Source organism: Panthera uncia, chromosome E3 (genome assembly GCF_023721935.1).
Source record: "Panthera uncia isolate 11264 chromosome E3, Puncia_PCG_1.0, whole genome shotgun sequence".
Taxonomy (NCBI): Eukaryota; Metazoa; Chordata; class Mammalia; order Carnivora; family Felidae; genus Panthera; species Panthera uncia.
Genome location: NC_064815.1, coordinates 7,616,743 through 7,630,264, shown reverse-complemented (window position 1 = coordinate 7,630,264; position 13,522 = coordinate 7,616,743). Strand labels below are relative to the sequence as shown.

Genomic DNA, 13,522 nt, shown 5'->3' with positions numbered 1-13,522 from the left:
TTACTTGATTGTCACGGTGACATCCATCATTTTGTCAGTGGTGATAGTTCCAAGGACATGGTGGCGGATGGCTGTCAACGTCAGGATACTGGGTGAAGACCTATAAACCAAAGTGGAAAGAAAACACTAGCAACATCACCTAGTTCTTCTCAAAGGGTCACAAGCAACGCCCTCCAGGGGCACAACCGTTCTGACCCTGAAATATACTACCGAAATTGCTCCTAGTTTGGGATGAGGGACCTCCCGAACTACCTATCAGTGTTTAAAGAATAAACTAATTTTCCAATCCAAAACTTTACGCTTCCGATTCTTGGTGAAACTCTCAAGCATTTGTGCAAAGGGAAAAATGGCAGACTGGAGTCCAAGCAACTCCCATCGGTGAGAGCTGGAAGACTGAACCAAGATGATAATTAAGGCACTTGAAAACCATATCCTTCCAACCTGGGCTTACAGAATTCTTGGGAAAGACAGCTCATCTCCATCTCCTCAATAATTCATCCAAATGTCTTGAAATCCTTACGTAGAAATTCTTTTTAATACCTAACTTCACCTCTTCCATTAAAAATACCAAAAAAAAAAAAAAAAAAATCCTTTTGTCTTCCAGAAAGAACTCAAGAAAAGACACACACTCACTTGACCCCAGAGAAGGCTCACAAACACCATGGGGCAGGGAAGACCCAGCTTACGTGTCATAGGTGTAGAATGCTTGCTCAAACCGGTGGCAGGAGCGGGGGGTCACCTTGTATACACCTGCAGCCGGGAAAGCAAAAGTCATTTTCAGAGGAGAGTGTCTGTGACACTGAGCGCTTCCAACATCTGAAATCCAAAGGCAGTGCCTCTCACTTGAATACACAGCACACAGCAGATGGGCAATGATGGGATCAGAAAGGCCTTTTCTGCTGCCTGTGACAGCTTCTTTCCAACGACCCAGTCCATTTAATGGCCCCTCACAAGCTCAGGATTTCATTTTCCATAATTGAACAACTCACACTGGTTTAATCTGCACAAACCGAGCCAACAGGGCCGTGCAGAAGGAACAGGAAGTACATTTCCACTGCAGATGAGAACGAGAATTTTCCACTTAACAGATTCTATTAAAGATCCAAAAGATAACCACAGCCTGACCACCCTCCTAGAAATATTCCTAAAACAGGGCACAGAGCAAAGCCCAAAAATTTACAAAACAATCACAGAGAACACGTTAATGCCACGAGCCTGTATAGGGAAACACTCAGGTTAGGGGTGTAAGTAGTTTGCCAGAGGAATACTGTCAGTTTCAGAAAGGAGCAAAGTCTAACAATTTATTCCCCCAAATGATCATTAACCAACCTTTTGGACATTCTTCCTACAAAAACCTGAAATTAGTTCAAACTGCCTCTGCTGTTTTCATCACACTGAGGAACCCCCTGCGCAATAACCAGCAGGAAAAAATGCTTAGATTTCTCCATTCGCTTTATTCTTTCATCCTACAAATACTGACAGAGCACCAGCACCTACTATAAGCCAGGTGTTGTGCTAAGTATGAGTAGACAGCGGAGAAGACTTTGTATTTCACCTTGGGAACCGAGAGAAGTCACTGAATTACCCACTAGGAAGAGGCAAAGTAAAGCCACAATGAGATGCCACTTTATACCCACCAGGATGGCTAAAATCAAAGAGGAAAGTAACGAATGGTGTGAACATGTGGGCAAACAGGAACCACCATGCACTGCTGGCTAGAGTACCAACTGGCACATGGGGCCCCTTCAGGAAACAGTCCGGCAGCTTCTTAGACAAGGAAACATCAACTGACCATATAGTCCAGCAATTCCACCCCTGGGCCTCTAACCCAGAAGAGAGGAAAACAGATGTGCACATAAAGACTTGTACACATATGTTCACAGCAACATGGTTCATGACAGCCACACACTGGTGAACGCACACACAAAGTGTGAACTATCCACACAATGGGATCCAGTAAGGGAAAGCTACAATCCACTAACACCTGCTCCGACATGAACTTCAAGACACGAGGACTCGAAACCAGGCTAAGTGAAAGGAGCCAGCCCAAATACCGGTATGGCAGGACCTCGCTTGTAAGTAATGTCCAAAAAAAGGCCAATCCACAGAGACAACACAGAGGAGTGGCTGCCTGTTGCTGGGGGCAGAGATTAACTGTAAACATGCATGAAGGATGCTTCTTCCAAGATGAAAATGTTCTACGCTAGATTTTGTGTATGGTCGCATAATTCGGTACGTTTACTAAAAATCCTCGTACGTTGTAAACGGGTGAGGTTTATGGTCTGCAAATTGTATCTCAGTACAGTTGGTAAAAACGGAGAGAAGCCACCGAAGGATTTTAAGCAAGGTGTGAGATGGTCCAAATTCTATCTTAAAAAGATCACTTTTAAGGAGAGATCACTGCCCAATGGTGTAGTATTTTTCAAGGGGCAATGACCTAGTGGTCTCTACCTAACTCAAACCCAAGGAGACCAGGAACACTCTCTAGCTCCCAGCTCTAATTCTCTCTGTAAAAACAGCACTCCCTCCAGAGGAAAGAGACGGAAACACAGGGGTACACTAACCACAACCAAAATCAATAGCCTGATACACAAAGAACCACGGTAGGAAAAAAAAAGCCCTTCACAATGATCCTCAGGTGCCTTTCCATTTCTCTGACTCAGAGCCCATCAATCCTTCCAGACTCACCAGGCTTGGACAGGCAGAATCGGTTGACTCCTTTGGAGAGGTTATAAATCCCCACGTTCTCAGGTCCATTTCCATCCTGATAAAATTCCTAAGGGACCAAAGCCAATACAATGACTTACTAGGGGAGACGGAGACACCAAGATGATTAATAATATTTCTGTTTCTGAACCAGTCATCTGTTTTACCCATTAATCATTTGAGCAGTTGGGCTCTACAGGAAAATTAAAAACCTTCAAAAACTTCCCACAAAAACATGCTCTTTTTCACTCAATCAACTAATATTTATTGAGCACCTGCTATGTGACAGACCCAGGGCCGGGTCCTGGTGGCGGACACGGCTCCTGCTCTCAAGGGGCTTACGTTCTAATACGGGAAGACAGAAAATCCATTGTGGTCAATAAAGAAATTAGATTGCGGCTAATAGTAATGGAGAGGTGGGGAAAATGACCAGGAAAGCAGGCTAAAGCATGATCACAGCAGAAACTTTTCAGCTTGCTGGGCTCAGGGCAGGCCCTCTCCTCAGCAGGTAACATTATGGCTACAGCCTGAATGATGAGAGGAAACCAACCATGTGCATTTCCAGGGAAGACGCAGTTGCAGGCGGAGGAAAACATGTGTGCAAAGACCCAGAGGAGGAAACCAGCCTGGTGCAGAAGCGGCAAAGGCTGGTGTGCCAATGCCCAGGGAGCAAGGTGGAGAGATAAGGAGGAGGTCTGGGCTAGGGAAAGGCCATCGTGAAGGAATGTGGATCTCATCCTAAGGGAAAGGGAAACCTGCTGGAGGGTTTAAGGGAAGGAACAATTTCCTAAATGTGTACCACCTGCTCTCAACTGGGCATCAGCTAACCCATCTCCTGGACAGCACTGCTTCTTGAGCATTTGTAGCAGTTAGAATAGTCCACAGGACCTGGAGACACGAGCGGCAATCCCTCCACGTGTCTAAAGTAAGCAATCGCTTCACTGTCGTTTGCCTCAGTTTCTCCACTGGAACCTGACAATGACATCTGCCACTGTCTGAAGCCAGAAAGGTCTATAAAATTCATGAATGGACCTAGACAGTCCTACACACGTTCTCCTTCCTGAAACCCAGGTGGTACACTGCCTATCAGGGAGCTACCTCAACAAGACAGTAAGATGTTAGCAGCTCTGTCTTTTGCACTAGAACATACTAGAGAAACTGACTCAGCTGTACTTATTATTAACACTGGCAGTACTGGGGCACCTGGGTGGCTCAGTCGGTTAAGCGTCCGACTTCGGCTCAGGTCATGACCTCGCGGTCCGTGAGTTCGAGGCCCACCTCGGGGTCTGTGCTGCCAGCTCAGAGCCTGGAGCCTGCTTTGGATTCTGGGTTTCCCTCTCTCTCTATCCCTCCCCCGCTCACGCTCTGCCTTTCTCTCTCTCTCAAAAATAAATATTAAAATAATCATAATAACAATAGTAGTGTTCACCAAGGAAACCAAATACATAAGAGGTTTACTTAAACTTCATTACAACACTGAGAAGTGGACATTATGATCCGAGGGCTACAAAATCAATACACTTTACACGACATCAATGGCTTTCCCAAATCACTAATTAAAGTTAGAATTTAATGTGGGTCTAGGACAAGAAAATCTCCCAAATCAAGGCATCCTTCTGCTAAGGGACTTTAAACAAAGCTTCCTGACTAGGCTTTCCCAAATAAGGGGGAGAATCAAGGGGCAGAAAAGTAAATCTGACTTAACTATGGTTATAATATTCTTGGCATGCTGGTCCTTCCTGCTTTCCAAAGGACCCTCCAAAGAAGAGAATCCCCACAAGCCATTCATACCAGAGTGATTGCGTGAGAAAGGGAACATCTCAGCATATAGCCCGTCTGCCTAAATTCAATCGTGGACACATCGTCTTCCAGAACCTCCACCTCCAGACTCTTGTTCTTCCAGCACCAATCTTCATGCATGATGCTCACTGGAAAAGCCACAACACAGACACATGTGGGCATAGAGCATATCACCTCCCTCAACAAAAACTGTAATGACTTAATTTTTTTAAATGTGTACGTGCAGACACACACACACACAGCTAGTCGTGCTCAGAACAACTGAGTACTAAAGAGAAAATGAAACCAACGGTCATTAACGTCAACAAGAAAGAAACTGACAATAATTCAAGATCACACTTATAAGTAAAAATATTTAGGGATCAACAAACTTTTTCTGGAAAAGCCAGAAAGTATTTTCCACTTTGCAGGTCAGGCAGTCAAATATTCAACTCTGCCTTCATAGCATATGAGCAGCTATAGATGATACGTAAGCAAATGGGTGTGGCTGTGTTTGAATAAAACTTTATAAAAATAGGCAAGTGACCCCCATTGCCATAGTCTGCCAAAACTTGATATAATAGAAAACAATTTCCCAGAAAAAAAAGATTACTTTATAAGTTATTCATTGCCACCAGCTCCAAGTTGAGCTTTGAAGAAGCAGAAATATAGGCAATGGAGTTTTCAAACTGCAGGGAAAAGGGAACCAATGTTGGCCAGGCACCGAACAAACTATATTTCATTTTGTTTCGCACTCTACAGAAAGGCTGTATTACTCCTATTTTAGCAGAGGAAACAGAGTCTCAGGGAGATCAAGTAACCTGCCATGGTCACACAGCTGCTGAGTAGTAGAATACATCACTGGAAATATTTCATGCGCTCTGTTCTGGCATTTAGAGTGAAAACAGCATGAATGAGGGCCCCCTTCCAAAACGGAAGAAGTGTGTGGGTTGTCCTGACAAGGTGGTAGTTATGCATGGAAGGAACATCAATTCTTACACAATCATCCATTGCTAAACAACGCACGTGCAAGGTCAAGGGGCAAAGAAAAGTTAAACAAGTAAAGGTATATAGCTGGGATGCAATTTGAGAGCTGGGTTTTAGAAATTTTAGAAAGACAGGAAGTACGTGAAGGCCACAAGCTGGTGCCTATGGTTCTTACTTTTGTATTTTCCCGGAAGCACGTTGTCAAAGGTAAAAGTCATTGAGTTGACCTTGCCGGACAGCTGGAGGCTCCGCTTCTCGCCCTGGCGGCTCAGGGACTGCAGTGTCACTAGCAGGTCACCACAGGTGTCTGCAGAGAAAAGATAGGAAGGCTTCACTTGGCTGCCCTCACCAACGCCAGCACAGGTTTGAACCCTCCACCTCTGTGTGCCGCTGGCCACCATTTACCTCCTGAAGGGCAAGGCCAGCAGGGCTCCTTCAAAGCCAGGACGGGTCTCCTTGATTCCAGGACATCTCCCCCTCCACCTTGCAGGTCATTAGTACCACATAAAGAAGCCACCGAGGTTGAAAGCGACCCATCACTTGCTGAGTACCCCCATGCAAGGCACAGAAGACCAGGAGAGGGAAGAGTGTCACAGGGCACCTACTAAAGCAGACGCGAGGTGAAAGAGGGGAAGTGATATTTATGGAGCACCAGAAGAAGACAGAAAACCAGCAAGAAAGATCTGGGGTGCCTGGGTGGCTCAGGCGGTTAAGCGTCCAACTTCGGCTCAGGTCGTGATCTTGTGGTTCGTGGGTTCGAGCCCCACGTCGGGCTCTGTACTGACAGCTCAGAGCCTGGAGCCTGCTTCAGATTCTGTGTGTGTGTGTCTCTCTCTCTGCCCCTCCCCTGCTCACATTCTGTCTCTCTCTCTCTCTCTCTGTCTTCCTCTCTCAAAAGGAACAAAGATCAAGGAACTTTACTGAATGGCACAGAACTGGGCCCTTTATCATCATAACATCACCTGTGACAGCAAAGATTGGCATGACTCTTACTGTGTTCCAGAAACTCGCACAGGCTCTCCATGTGCTAGCTCATTTGAGCCTCACAACAACCCTCCGAGGCAGGTACTGTTATTATCTCCATATAACGGAGGAGAGACTCAAAGCACAGAGAGGTTAAGTAACTTGCTGCAGGTCACACAGTGAGGGTTCAAGCCCACAAGCCTGGTTTCAGAGTCCACATTCTTAACATCTGTGCCACACAGCCTGACATGACCATATTTAAAACCCTCTGAGAGTTGGGGCGCCTGGGTGGCACAGTCGGTTAAGCGTCCGACTTCAGCCAGGTCACGATCTCGCGGTCTGTGAGTTCGAGCCCCGCGTCAGGCTCTGGGCTGATGGCTCGGAGCCTGGAGCCTGTTTCCGATTCTGTGTCTCCCTCTCTCTCTGCCCCTCCCCCGTTCATGCTCTGTCTCTCTCTGTCCCAACAATAAATAAAAAACGTTGAAAAAAAAAAAAAATTAAAAATAAAACCCTCTGAGAGCTGTTAATGTTTCCATGCTACAGAAGAAAAACAGGCTGGTCGAGTAAGTGCTTACTGTCTCACAGCTGGTAAGTGAAAGAGCTGGGCAAGAAACCCCGTGTTCTTTTAGGAGCCAAAGCAGAAATGCTCCAAGAGAAATGTTTCTGGTGACGCCGTGTGGCACTTAGAAAGAATCGAACACAATATGGATCCACCTTTTACACTATCCAACAAGGAACAGTTCACCAAAATCCCACTTCTAACTGCCTACTCCTTTGAAGCTCTCTGTTCTTGCTTTCAAATGACATCTTACCCAAACAAGAGACTTTCCCAGAAACCGATGCCAAGAACTGTACAAAGGCCACGTCCATCACGGGCCTATTGGTCACAGTAAGAGGAAACGTCTGGGGTTTCAAGGTCAGCCCCGCTCTGGTCTCCACCTCAGGGACCATCACCTGTGGGAACACACAGGACAACGTCAGTGTCTGCATCAAGGCTGCGGCTCCCCCGGCCTGCAGGGCACCAGAACATTCACCTGGGCCCAAGGCTAAGTACTTTGAAGGACAAAGGTCCACTTCTAGGCTGAGTTTTATAATCACAACAAATCCTCAAACAGGCCATGGAAAGAACACACATTTCTTTTTTTTTTTTAATGTTTGTTTTTTTTACATTTATTTATTTTCTGAGAGACATAGAGAGACAGAGCACAAGTTGGGGAGGGGCAGAGAGAGGAGGAGACACAGAATCGGAAGCAGGCTCCAGGCTACGAGCTGTCAGCACAGAGCCCGACACGGGGCTCGAACTCACAAACTGTAAGATCATGACCTGAGCTGAAGTCGGATGCTTAACTGACTGAGCCACCCAGGAGCCCCAAGAACACACATTTCTAATCAGATACAAAAGAACTAGCCTTCAGCCGTACACAAAGGTGTATCTGGCGGGACTCCAAAGAGGCGCACAGCTGTCACCAGTACCCGGGGGGGTGGGGGGAACTACATTAAAGCCCAGAACCTTCTGGCTTGAGGTCACTCATGACATAAGCTATGAACTTGTCAACGCTATGTGGATGAGCTCCTGGCAGAGTGAGGCCTTTTCTTCTGGACGCCTGAGCTAAGAAGAAGGACTGGGGAAGAGTCCAGTGGGCAGCTATTTCATCCCTAGTGAAGTCTACCTCCCCAAGTTGCCCTTCCTTGGCAAGTCCCTTATGCTTCGAAAGGGCTTCCAAAGGCCTGTCAATGTGGCCAACTTCACAAGAGCTGGCTGACTGGCAAAGGGGCTAAGTACTCACACCACACTGTTTAGCGGAAGCAGGGAAACCACTCTCCTCCCACCCCATCTCCTCAGGGAGGGGAGTCTGCCTGCTCTGGGGGAGAGCACAGTCTCAGAGGGACCCTTCCCAGCCCTCTCCCTCACCTCACCTGCCCTTCTTCAGGGCAGAAGAGCAGCAGCTGACTGGACAGACAAGAGCCCGAGCTGCCCGGGGACTCAGCCTTCCCCATGAGCAGGGCCGTGGCACTGAAAGGCACAGTGTGCTGACCCCTGGCTCTGTCCACCTCTTGCCTACCGTCCTGTGCTGAGGCCTTCACCCCCCTCGGTGAGGCCACAGGCCAGGTGTCCCCAGCTTCTGTGCCTGCCTCGATGGAGAAATCAGATGGTATTCAGGGTGAGGTGGAAAAACACAAGCTCCACGTTGGCCTCGGGGGCCAGAAGCCATGCACTGTGGACCTGCCATCAGTAAAGGGTTAATGTTGATCTCCTGTGGGACTTACGGCTAGTCTATAGCAGCCAGAAGCCTAGGAAGGTGCAGGTGTGATCGGCAGCCTGAAAGTAACTCCTGACAAACATCGGGACTGGAAAAAAGAGACGCCTGAGTATCATTTTCATACTGGGTGCCCATCGGGCTCTACTGTGACATGCAGGAACGTAAAGACTTCAAATAAGAAACTGGGGACAGAAACGCTCCTTCTGTAACTCCATTCCGGCTAATGATAATCCTGCTAAAAATCACTGAATACCTTAAATACCTTAAGTAAAATATCGAATATCTCAAACAAAACAAAACTCATCATACCTGGACTTTGTAGGTCCCTGGCTTTGCTTTAAAACAAAATGATCCACGAGCATCCGTCTCCACAGTGACCAAAGACTTGTCCTTGTCTTGAGATGACAGGACAGCTTTGTATTTGCTCATCTGCTTGACAGTGTCAGGGAGGCGAGTGATTGATATCTGGCCACAGACACTGAACCTGTAAGAAGGGGACCACCCATTCCGGCATGAGAATTCAGTTGTGACAGGAGAGGCACTTACCAACCCCAACTGCACATCCCTCTTCCTGCCCCGGTCCCCAGGACTAGTTTAACCTTAAGAAAGAGACAGAAAAGCAGCCTAAATGACTGCGGTCTCAAAAAACAACCTTTGGCGGGAAGACTGAACCCCTTTCTGTGTACGGGAAAAGGCACAGTGGGAGCCCAGGATGGGGCAATCCCCCACCGAGGAAGCCATTTTCAGAAAATCTGCGGATGATAAAAATGTTTCGGGTAAAGCGGATCATCGATGGCGGAACAGCCTCGGACTGAGGACGTGGGCTGGGCTTACACGCAAGAGCTGTGAGGAGCCTGACGCTGTGGCATTGCCCGGGCCACAAAACGGGGCGGCGTCATCAAAGACGCCTTCCTCGCCTGTCATTCCATACAGTTCGTGGATAAAAGCAACTGGGGAGATGTGAACAGAAAAGGTAATTAAATTAAAAAAAAATTACAAAGCCAAAATAGAACTCCAGGAGCCACCAAAGCGACTTCTAACTGAAAGGCCCTATTCAGGTAATGACTCACACTGGAGGCTCTAAGTGAGCAGCGTGTTAAGTGCTGCGAAGTGTCCCTGGAGAAGCGCGTGAAAGGCGCGGCCCTTCGCTGCTGAAGACCAACCAAGACCATCATCCTGCACAGTGACGGTCTTCGTTTCTCAGTCAGTTGATGTGTTGAAGTGTAATAATGCACAGGGCTGGAGGCTCCAGTTGGATCTTCGGCTGACTAAAGGTTGTATTTTCTAATCCTAATGGATCACTTTAAGTAAAAGTCAGTTGCTACTTTTGACAGAAAGAGAGTAAGTTGGATTCGATGCTGGGTAATTACGGAGTACACACGACGTCGGAACGCCCACCCGCTGCAAATAAAAAATGGCAGAAAACAGCACAGTGGGAAGCTGTGTGTACGGTCTAAGAACGGTGACAAGCCAGTCGTGCCTGCAGAGTGAAGTGACCAGCCTGCCACATGAGCTCACAATCTAGAGCAGGGGCCCACGTGCCAAATCCAGTCAGCTGCCTGTTTCTGGATGGACGGTGGGCTAAGAAGGGTGTTCACACTTTTACTTCCATACTTCTGAAGGGTTAAAAGAGAGGCGGAAAAATCAAAAGAATAGTTTGACCCACAAAAATCATACGAACCTCCAATTTCAGCGTGCTAAATAAAGATTAACTGGAACACAGCCACGCCAGTCATTCATGAATTGGCCATGGTGGGTTTCGTCATAGAGGCCGTATGGCCCGTGAAGCCCACCATATTCATTCTCTGGCCCTTTACACAGGAAGTGTGCAGGCCTCTGATCTAGAGTTAAAGGCACACATTTTGGTTCTCACTCTCCCCAACTGGGCACTTTGAGAGTAAAAGGACAGGAAGGGGATATGGGTGAGCTATTTTCTTCCTTTTTTTAGTGTTTATTTATTATGACAGAGAGAGCGTGCATGCAAGCAAGAGCACGAGCAGGGGGAGGGGCAGAGAGAGGACAGACAGAATCCCAAGCAGGCTCCACACTGCCAGCAAGGAGCCCAACAAGGGGGCTCGATCCCATGAACTGTGAGATCGTGACCCGAGCTGAAACCAAAGAGGTAGACACCTACCTACTGGGCCACCCACGTGCCCGAATTGGTGAGTTGTTCTTAAGGACCTTTCATGATGTCTTAATTTATATACGTGTCATGGGTAACGTCACTTTTTTGTTCTAAATTGAACCTCTTGTCTCTCAAAGTTTTAAATATTTTACCCATCCCACCTGTTTTAGCTCATAGTCTCAAAGATAACTATCCAGTTACCCCAAACCTCAAATGCACATTGGCTTTAGTTTAAAAAAAATAAACTAAAAAAAAAAAAAAAACTAAATAGGACAGTGTTGTGTTACACTGAAGCCCTCAAAAATTGATTTGTGTCAACAAATTCATCAGAGGTGAATACGTTTATTCAGAAACTGATGATTTTGATGCATTACAAGATAATTATATTCTCATAGTCACTTGGACAGAAGTCAAGGCATTTCCTTCTCAAATAAATTGGGAATTGTTTTTTAAATAAGATACATGAACGAATTAAAGGGCAAATGTGTTATTTTGGCCCAAAAGGAAAATGAGTTTTTCGAAAGATGCTCGACAAATGTCGTTTTTCTCTCTTTCGACCCAAATACTCCACTTTAAAGAAAAAAATAAATACGAATATCATCCCCATCTCCGTGAACAGCACCTCCTCCATCTACACAGTTGCTCAAAAAAGAAATCTGGGACCCCGACAGCACCAGTCTGCCGACCCCCTCCCCACATTATCTGACAAAGGCATCTACTTCCTGTCCTCCCCTGCCGGTACCCTGGACCTGCCACCACCCTATCCCCTCCCGACAACTGTCACCGTTTCCTGTCGAGTCCCTCCACGGATACTGTGGGTTCCCTGCCATCCCTCTTCCACAGAGCGGCCAGAGCAGGAGAAAAAACATCTATTCTAAATGCCCTGATCCATACTGCTTCCTTGCCAAAAACGCTTCAACAGCTTCCCATCACGGGTGGGGAGAAGAGCCCACCTCCACAGCCTACTTCAGGCTCTCTAACCTCGCCAGCTGCCTCCAGCCACGCTGGCCACCTTCCAGAAGGCTCCTCTCCCACCCCTCTGGGCCTTGGAACACACCGTTCCTGCTGTCTGGGAAGCCTCACTTAGCTAACTGTTAGTCCCCCCGGGTCTCAGTGACCCAGTGAGGGTCCTCTCTGGGCCCCGGCCCCCTTCCCTGCACACCTACTGGAACTTACTACCACAAGTTACTCAGGCTCGAGCCTGTCTCCCCAGGAAGACGAAAGCCCCATCTCCGTCTTGCTAGTTTGGTTCACTGTTACACACCCAGTCTTTATCACAGGGTCTCACCCTGAGTAGTTGCCCAAAAATGTTTATGAAAGAAAAGGAGGAAGGGCATGAATCCAAAATGATTTTCTGAGCTCTAGCGCAATAGGGACAGAAGTACCGGGTTCCACTGGCGATGTACTTGTCTCCCAGATGCCACAGAACCTCTGACTTTGACCCCCACCTGTCTACAGAAAACATCACCGTGGCCTCCTCAGTGACCAAGCCAATGCACTGTGCTTTCAGGGCTCAGCTCTGGGGCCTCCCTGACCGTCAGGTACCACCGCATACTTAAACCCCGTTGCCTGGATCTTCCCGAGGCCGCCCCTCAAACACCAGCATTCCATTTTTGGTCTACTGTTACCTGCTCTTACACATCTAAGTTGCTGGCGGCCGCCTGGCCCCGTCTCCCCGAATTACCATCTATCCGGGCACCTAGTGAAGAGCTCCACCTAGTGGTACTACAGATCCAGAGGCCACGACTGAACCCTTGTCACCTGAGGGGTTCCTCTGCCCTGCCCACAGCCATCCTGCTTCTCAAACCGTGAACCCCTAAATACTTTTCCAACCTGTTCCTGATTTCCCTGTAAGGTGAGCCTTCAGCAAGTCTGTTTTCACGCCACCTGTGCCCCAGTCTTGTCCCCTTCACAGCCACCCTCCAACACGGCCGCCGGAGTGCCTCAGTGAACATGAAAACCTAACCCGTGTCACCCTCCATGCTCAAAATCGATCACTGGCCGCCAGACCCCTGGTAGAGAAAACCCCGTTCTTCCAGTGGGAGTGTGAAGACGTCCTCTGAGATCTGCCCCTCCGGCCTCGTCACTCTCCTCGTCCTGCCCAGACACACCAAGCCTTTGCTCAAGTTGCCTCTCCCCTGGGAGACCCTGCCCCGCTTCATTCAAGCCACGGTTCAGTGAGCATTGCTGCTGTCTCAGACACAGATGGTGGCAGCCCAGGCTAGACATTCCACGCAGGGGAGACAAGGACCCGATGTCTGACTCCAGGGTTCTCTGTACTACGTTGCATCACTACAGGACAGAACTGCACAAATTCAACCACCGGATGTCCCCTCACGTGCTCAAGGTAGGTACAACAAAGGAGGAAGAACTCTGACAGCGACCGAAAGCATCTTATGACAAACTTTTCCCAAGCAACTGTACTATCTTCCAAAGTCCTCAAGAGTTAAGCCATGGAAGGTCTTGGAGATGTGGAGTCAGACATGAGAGATCTTCTTCTAACTTAGACACATTTTAACTTCGAAGCAAAACAATTTTCCTTAAGTATCTACATAGAAGTACCTTTAGTTTATAAAACTTAGCACTAACCTTTTTGGATTTTTTTTTTCTTCATTTTATTTTAGAGACAGCAGAGAGTGGGGGAGCGGGGCAGAGACAGAGAATCCCAAGCAGGCTCCAGGCTCAGCACGAAACCCCATGC

General features: G+C 47.7%; 1 protein-coding gene across 3 annotated transcripts in view; it reads right to left on the bottom strand.

Annotated features, from left to right (window-relative positions):
* Positions 1 to 13,522, bottom strand: part of LOC125927922 (nodal modulator 1) — a 55,721-nt gene that overhangs the window by 24,950 nt on the left and 17,249 nt on the right. For all 3 annotated transcript variants that reach the window (XM_049638318.1, XM_049638320.1, XM_049638319.1), the window contains exons 12-18: positions 9,006 to 9,180; positions 7,248 to 7,389; positions 5,648 to 5,779; positions 4,498 to 4,634; positions 2,689 to 2,776; positions 687 to 750; positions 5 to 100 (exon numbers count right to left, since the gene is read on the bottom strand). In XM_049638318.1, the coding sequence (XP_049494275.1) occupies positions 5 to 100; positions 687 to 750; positions 2,689 to 2,776; positions 4,498 to 4,634; positions 5,648 to 5,779; positions 7,248 to 7,389; positions 9,006 to 9,180 (834 nt within the window). The remainder of the gene's footprint in view (positions 1 to 4; positions 101 to 686; positions 751 to 2,688; positions 2,777 to 4,497; positions 4,635 to 5,647; positions 5,780 to 7,247; positions 7,390 to 9,005; positions 9,181 to 13,522) is intronic.